Source organism: Chiloscyllium punctatum, chromosome 20 (assembly GCF_047496795.1).
Source record: "Chiloscyllium punctatum isolate Juve2018m chromosome 20, sChiPun1.3, whole genome shotgun sequence".
NCBI classification, from domain to species: Eukaryota; Metazoa; Chordata; class Chondrichthyes; order Orectolobiformes; family Hemiscylliidae; genus Chiloscyllium; species Chiloscyllium punctatum.
In genome coordinates, this window is record NC_092758.1 from 47259087 (window position 1) to 47267622 (window position 8536).

Consider the following 8536-nt stretch of genomic DNA (forward strand, 5'->3'; position numbering starts at 1 on the left):
TGCATGTTCCTTTATGCTAATGTGAGCTGTCACGTGGCACAATTGAGAACTTCCGTTAGACACCCCTGTGCCCTTATGTGTGCAGTAAAAAGAAATGAAGTCTCTCTCAATGCTGAAAGCAAGGCAGCAAAATGCCATTGAAGGAATCCAGACAAACTCTATTCAGCTAATGGCCGAACTAAGACATTGCAAACAATAACTCAACTGCCAAAGTCAGTGCTAAGGTGTGTGACTTCTTTAGCACTGACCTTGGCAGTTAAGTATTTGTTTGGAAATTATTAGTTCAGCAGTCGGCTGAAAGGAATTTGTCCAGTTTCTTTCAATAGCACTTTGCTGACGTGTTTTCAGCATTGAGAGAGACTGAATTTCTTGTTACCAGCCAATGCAGGACACAGGGGCGGTCTAGTGAAAATTTTCAGTGTGTCCCCTGACAGCACACATTAGCATAAAGGAACATGCACAACACCAACTCTTTAGGACACAAACAGAGATCAGGGGTTGCAGTTGGTTTCAAATCTTTCTTAGTGCATTCCTGGAAGGGTAAAACACAAATACACATTTCTCTTAAAAATATATTCCTTTCAAATGACATCTGTGGTCTGGGACACAATGAAAAGATGATTGCAGTGTAGCTTTTGAATAGCACTTTTCCCACTTGAAATATTACTTTCTTAAGTTCCCTTGACACTTTTTTCAGGTGCCATATTCTGTTGTTCCTTCTTTAAACTCTAAAATCCCTATGTGGATTATACAGGCTGGCATTACTTTAAAAAATGCACTTATTATTCCTAACCCCAAAACATCTACAAATACATTTAGCTTTGTAATCCATTATCATGACAGTGTGTGGTCTGCTTGCCCACAGGATATTTCCAGTTGATAAATGAGAGGGGCTTTGATAGACTCCATTTAAATACCTCATTGACTGCCTGTTCCTTGTAGGTGGGTGAATGTTCTGTGTCTTGGAAATTGCTCTGAGATAATACTGCTGACATGTGAGCAAACAGTTTGAACTTCCACAGCTCAATAACTTCAAACACGCTGCACCAGCTTCCTAAAAAACTCTTTGGTGGTCTCTAGCAACTTGACTAGCAAGAAAAAAAATCAAAGTTCTTTGTGCAACATACAAAAATGACACTTTCTCTTTTTTTCCTTGCAGGCAGCCCAGAAATTAATCAAATTTTAACTGTATTGCTGACAACAGAAATGTTTGTGGGAGGTTGCCTTGCTTTCATCTTGGATAATACCATTCCAGGTATAATTGCTTTCACATTCAACTGAATTCCATTTAACAATTCAATTTTTTTTTATGAAAGAAAGACACTGCTTTTATTTGTTAAATCCCTATGGTTTAAGTCGCCTGGTATTGCTTGTGTTTATGCCTGGTTGTTTTTGAGAATCAAAGTGTTATCGGATGGTGATGATGGAAATGCAAAGGTTGATTCCAAGATTTGGAGTTGGAAGTGTACATTAAGTGCGACTTGTGGTGCACAAGTTGTGAATGTTGATTTAGCTTATATCCCAATTTTTACCAATCCACATCTGAATATATTTCCTGACTAACCCTCCCAAAGACTTTTCAACTCAAAAGTAATTATCCAAAGTCTTGTTTATATGCTATTCATAGAACATAGAACATAGAACAGTACAGCACAGAACAGGCCCTTCAGCCCACGATGTTGTGCTGACCATTGATCCTCATGTATGCACCCTCAAATTTCTGTGACCATATGCATGTCCAGCAGTCTCTTAAATGTCCCCAATGACCTTGCTTCCACAACTGCTGCTGGCAACGCATTCCATGCTCTCACAACTCTCTGTGTAAAGAACCCACCTCTGACATCCCCTCTATACTTTCCTCCAACCAGCTTAAAGCTATGACTCCTCATGTTAGCCATTTTTGCCCTGGGAAATAGTCTCTGGCTATCGACTCTGTCTATGCCTCTCATTATCTTGTATACCTCAGTTAGGTCCCCTCTCCTCCTCCTTTTCTCCAATGAAAATAGTCCGAGCTCAGTCAGCCTCTCTTCATAAGATAAGCCCTCCAATCCAGGCAGCATCCTGGTAAACCTCCTCTGAACCCTCTCCAAAGCATCCACATCTTTCCTATAATAGAGCAACCAGAACTGGATGCAGTATTCCAAGTGCGGTCTAACCAAAGTTTTATAGAGTTGCAACACGATCTCATGACTCTTAAACTCAATCCTCTTGTTAATGAAAGCCAAAACACCACATGCTTTCTTAATAACCTTGTCCACTTGGGTGTCCATTTTAAGGGATCTATGTACCTGCACACCAAGATCCCTCTGTTCCTCCACACTGCCAAGAATCCTATCCTTAATCCTGTACTCAGCTTTCAAATTCGACCTTCCAAAATGCATCACCTTGCATTTATCCAGGTTGAACTCCATGTGCCACCTCTCAGCCCATCTATGCATCCTGTCAATGTCCCGCTGCAGCCTACAACAGCCCTCTATACTGTCAATGACACCTCCAACCTTTGTGTCGTTTTAGCTTCATTCTTTCTTCAAATATGACTTTTTAAAATTCTTCTGCTCTAATTTATTTTAATGAACATAATTTTAAAATTGAAGAATAAATACACCCCCTGTTAAATGGAATGTGGAAGAAATATTTGTGAAAATATTTTTCTCAGTTGTTTTCTGAAAGAGATCACCATTAGGGACTATGACTAATAAGGGAATAGAGCTAAGGATAAATGTAGTAGAGATTTCTGACCTGCAGTAATCAAAAGATTCTACTATGATATTTCACTCGAAAAGGATGAATAATGCAGGTTATAAGTTCATGGCCGTCCTTTTGTTTTATTTTTATTGGAGGGAGAAGAGAAAACAAACAATTCTTGACCCAGTTTGCTTAGACACTTGATCTGAAGTTCTTAATGTTCATTATTAGAGTACCCTATGGAAGGGACATACCGATAATGTAAATTCATGATAAAACATTTTAAATATAAGCCATTTGGTGCAGTGAACCAGTATAGGCTCTTTCACATGACACACATTTGCTCTCATTTCAATATTTTTTCTTTCTTCTTATCCTTTCCAATGCTCCTTGTCTTATCCAACACCAAGATAATCTCTTCCTATTTTTGTTCTGCAACTCCCAGATTCACACTGATTTAAAAACCTTTTCTGTACTGTTTAAACTTCATACATATCAATGCCCCTTTTAATTTTCCAGCCTTTGAGCTCTAATTTGACCAAAACATATATTATTTTCTTTTATTCAACACATTGTTCCAGTTACCTATCACTGAGTTGCACTCAGTTCCAACTCCTCATTCTCATCTACAAGTTTATTCATGGCTTTCCCCTACTCTAATTATGCAATCTCCTCTATTCTTTGCTTCTCATATCCTGCACAATTTACATCTTCCTTTAGTTCTATAACACTCTTCAGAATGTTTCTTCCTCACTTTAAGCATCACCGCCAGAGTTTTCATCATCTTCTCCCTACTCGATGGAAGTTGTTCCTGCATCTCATTATCTCTCTACTTTCTTCTTCACAGAATCCCCTTCCAGCTGAACTTTTGACAATGCTTCGTAACTGCATGGTTTCGATAGTATAGTATTTATTGAACTTAATAGGTCTTTTTATATTCCACTCCAATTACTTCCTACATTATCTATGTCACCCTTACACTAACCTCCATCAAAAATATATGAAGCCTCTCCTTAAATTTATCACTGTTAACTATTTTAACGTCCTTTATGGTCTGCAGTTTCGCATTCTTGACTCTGTGAAGAGATGTCTTCTGAATTCTTGCCTGTACCTTTTAACAGCTATTTTAATTCCACAGCAGCAGCACCCACTCCTTACCTCCATCTCTGTTCATAATTCATCCGCAAGTGGCAACTACTTTCCACTTTTCTATGACTGAATGCCTTCACAATTTAAAGACTTTTAAATAAGTCTCACCTTGTGCCCCAGTCTGCTTAATGTTTCCTGATGGATGTTTTGTCTTAATTATGGCTAAAAGCCTTATTGGTCTTTTTATAAGTTGAAAGAACTGCAGAGGCTGTAAATCAGAAATCAAAACAGCTTCTGAGGAGGAGTCACTGGACCCAAAACATTAATTCTGATTTATCCTCACAGATATGCCAGACCTGCTGAGCTTTTCCAGCAACTTCTCTTTTAATTGTCAATATTTTTCCTGTTTTCTCTAGAGCTTCAATATCATTTTCTAGTGTTGAGACCAGAACAGTGGGTCATAATGTTTAAATTGTATTTGATTTTTAGCAATTTTTATTTATTTGTATGCCAAGATCTCCTTGTTCCATTGCTCCTTTTAGATTCCAAATTTCAAAGGAACAACACTTTTCCTGCAACCTTCTACCAAAATGGAACATCTGAAAATTATTGTATTGAAAGATTTAGGCATTTATTTGCTTATTCTACAATTTTTTGTCTGCATTGTGGAATACTCCTTCCCCCTTGCTGAGCAATAGCAGAATTTCCTAGTTTTACTCTTTTCCAGTCTTAAACCTTGACCCCTGATAAGGAGCATGGGAGTCTTGTTTGTCAAAAAATTACCTATTGCTTCTGGAATGGCTTAGGGTATCTATCTGTCTGTCTGTCTCTCTATTTGTCTTTCCCCCACCCGCCTTCATGAAATAACTCCACTGAGGCTGGTATTCTATCACCAAGTCACCTTTTATTTTCACATGAACAGTCCTTGGTTATAGTCGTGCTTCATTCAGAGTCAGGCACCAGAGTGTCAGTATCTCTAATTCTCACCCTTTTTATGTCAGCGAGGGCTCCCTATTGGACCAGAATATTAACAGATCCCAATCAGAGAACTCACTCATACACTGTACGGTCCAGCTGGCTGACTTTGTGACAATCACTATACTTCACAGTCTCTGTTATATCTTAGGAGTTATTTTGCATTGAAAGCACTAAGCCAAATCATTTTGTATGTACTGCTTTTCTAATGCTTTATAAAATATTACATTTCTTAACTAGGTACAAAACAGGAGCGTGGACTTGTACAGTGGAAAGAAGGTGCTCTTGCAAATAGTGACACAACAGGAGACATGAAAACATATGACTTTCCAATAGGAATGAGCCTCCTGAAGAAGGTTCAGTGTTTACAACACATACCTGTTTGTCCAGTTTTTAAGGGATTTTACTGGAGGAAGAAAAGAACTGACTTGACTGCACATGTAAATGAAAATGGTGACCATGCTGTGTGCACCAAAGTGTAATGAAGGTATAAAAATGCCAAACAAAACACATTTTAGTGTGCTGCTCTAGTATTGTATTATCTCTGTGAACTCTACAGAAGCTTCATTAGCAAGATATTTTTAGCAGTTACAAATTGATTTTTTAGGGACTAAGTTGAGCAAGTAGATACAAATGTTAACATGGTAAAAGATGATTTAATTTTAATGGAGTTAAATGTTTCTTTTTCAAATAAAAATCATCATATCTGCAATCTTGTGGTTGTGCCAACAATGAAAGTGGTAATTGGTTCAAATATCTTTTCTTTGAAGAGCCATTTTTCTCAACATGCTCATTTGAAGTGAGGTGCAGATTGATAAAGACAGAGTGGGGATTGGAGGAAAGTAATCACTAAACACTCTTTGCAGTCTGATTATTTTTCTCTTTAGCAACATCATATTTTTAAATATAGTTGGTTTTGACTCTGGAATAATAATGATTAGAAAGTCAAAACATTGAAGAATTGAGATGGGTATAATTCAGTTAATAAAGCCTGGATATCTCCCTCTTTCCTATTTGAGTGAACTATTTTACCAAGGAAATTTTTAAAAAAAATATTATGTTAAAGGAATGTGTAAATTTCTAGAAAAAAAATGTGTAATTATAATGGGCACCTCTGAATTTAAACAGATCATGAATTTTATGTTTAATTATTTACTTTGATCATTTTTAGATGAATTAATTGTAGTTACGTGTACTGAGGCTATTTAAAATAAACTGAATGCAGGACATTTCATATTTTTGGCTCTCAAGTTGTATAAATTTCACATGTTTAGCCCATAGTATTTTTTTTTAAAAAGGCTCCCCCTTAAAAAGTGAAATCTGTAGAATTTGTCACCATGACAATCTTTCCAACAACCAAGCACTGATAATTTCTTTTACCCTTTTTAAAAAAATCTTTTTTCTACACACAGTTTATTGTACTGGAGAACAAAATGGCTTTACACTTCAGTTAATAGGTAACATTTTATACTTGCATAAATGCATAATGCGTCTGCTAGCATACTCACACATGCAGTCTTAAGTATGTCCACCTAGTAGGTTTAGAAACATTGCCTTTATTATTTGGCTGCTGTTCACTTTCCTCTAGGCATCTGTTTTGACATCATTTTACATTTTTGTTACTATATTCTGGAGTCTTGCTGAGTTGGGATGAATGGAGAATCTATTTAAACATGATCAACAGATCAGCATGCAGGGATTCCCAAACTCCCGCAATTGGAAATCTTGGAGTCTTCGAGTCATATCTTATGGAAACAGACCCCTCGGTCTAACTCATGCTGACCTGATATCTGAAATAAATCTAATGAGCATTTAGCCCATATGCCTTTAAACCCTTCTTAATCATCTACACATCCTGGTGCCTTTTATGTGTTGTAATTGTACTACTTCACCACTTCCCCTGGCACCTCATTCTGAACATGCATCACCTACTGTGTGAGAAAGGTGTCCCTGAGAAAGCTTTTAAATCTCTCCTGTCTCACCTTAAGCCTATGCGCTCTGGTTTTCATAGAATAATAGAATCTCTACAGTGTGGAAACAGGTCCTTTAGCCCAACAAGTCCACACCGATCCTCTGAAGAGTAACCCACCCAGACCCATCCTTACCCTATTAATGTGGGCGGCACGGTGGCACAGTGGTTAGCACTGCTGCCTCACAGCACCAGAGATCTGGGTTCAATTCCCGCCTCAGGCGACTCTCTGTGTGGAGTTTGCATGTTCTCCCCGTGTCTGCGTGGGTTTCCTCCGGGTGCTCCGGTTTCCTCCCACACTCCAAAGATGTGCAGGTCAGGTGAATTGGCCATGCTAAATTGCCCGTAGTGTTAGGTAAGGGGTAGATGTAGGGGTATGGGTGGGTTGCGCTTCGGCGGGTGCGGTGTGGACTTGTTGGGCCGAAGGGCCTGTTTCCACACTGTAAGTAATCTAATCTAATCTAATCTACATTTACCTCTAATTAATGCACCTAACCTACACATCTCAGAACACTATGGGCAATGTAGCATGGCCAGTTCACCTAATCTGCACATCTTTGGATTGTGGGAGGAAACTGGAGCACCCTGAGGAAACCCATGCAGACACAGGAAGAATGTGTAAACTCCACACAGACAGTCCCCGAGGCTGGAATCAAACCCAGATCCCTGGCATTGTGAGGCAGCAGTGCTAACCACTGAATCACCGTAGACTCCTCCACCTGTTTATTTACCCTATCCATGCCCCTCATGATTTTACAAACCTCTATAAGGTCACCCCTCAGCTCCACTTCAGGGAAAATCTATTCAGTCCCTTGCTATAGCTCAGACCTTCCAACCCTGGCAATATCCTTGTAAATCTTTTCTGAAGTCTTTCAAGTTTCCCAGCATCCTTCCTTTAGCAAGGAGACCCAAAATGCACGCAATATTCTGAAAGTGGCCTAACCAATGTCCTGTACACCTATAACATGACCTCCCAACTCTTATACTCAATGCACAGAACAATAAGGGAAAGCATACCAAACACCTTCTTCACTTTACCATCTACATGTGACTCCATTCTCAAGGAATTATGAACCTGTACTTCTAGGTCTCTTCATTCAGCAAAAGGTCCCAGAACCTTATCATTAACTGTATAAGTCCTGCCCTGATTTGTCTTTCCAAAATGGGCCATCCTAATTAAATTCCATCTGCTACTCCTCAGCCCATTAACTCATCTGATCAAGATCCCATCATACTCTGAGATAACCACCTTCGCTGTCCACTACACCTTCAAATTTGGTGTCATCCACAAACTTACTAACTATACTTCCTATGTTCACAAATCGTTTATATAAATTATTTTATAGAAGGACGCCATTTGGCCAATCATGTTTGCATCAGCTCTTCAAATGAACATTATGACTTAATGCATTTCTCTTGCCTTTTCCCTATAATTCTTGTACTTTGTTTCTATTTAGATCATTTCATACCCTTTTGAACATAGCTTTGCTTGAAATTTGATAAATATTTGCATTGGATTTGGGTGAAATCTGCTGGAGGGAAATAAATGACAGTTTAAGGAAAACTGCAAGACCATAGACCTTCCTACACTGCTTGGATATAGACTGTCTCTGTTGTGACTCAAACTGCACAAGAACTGCATGCAGTTTTGGTGACTGTATAGAACACTGTATAATTTGATTGAGATTCTCTGATTGCATTCGATAGTTTTAGTTGTGTAGTTTGATATTGGATTGGCTTTGTCGATTGCTGTTCTGCATTGCTTCACCATTTGAGTTGACAAAGACTACCAGGTGCCTCCAGCTCATTTTTGGTCAT

General features: G+C 38.6%; 1 protein-coding gene across 3 annotated transcripts in view; it reads left to right on the plus strand.

Moving 5' to 3' along the window:
* Positions 1 to 8297, plus strand: part of slc23a1 (solute carrier family 23 member 1) — a 137607-nt gene extending 129310 nt beyond the window's left edge. For 2 of the 3 annotated variants that reach the window (XM_072590866.1, XM_072590870.1), the window contains 2 exons: positions 1160 to 1255; positions 4990 to 5983. In XM_072590866.1, coding sequence (XP_072446967.1) covers positions 1160 to 1255; positions 4990 to 5231 — 338 coding nt within the window. In that variant the 3' untranslated portion in view covers positions 5232 to 5983. Of the gene's footprint in view, positions 1 to 1159; positions 1256 to 4989; positions 5984 to 8175 lie in introns of those variants that run through there. The other variant, XM_072590869.1, reaches the window with a different exon arrangement.
* Positions 8298 to 8536: the final 239 nt, after the last annotated feature.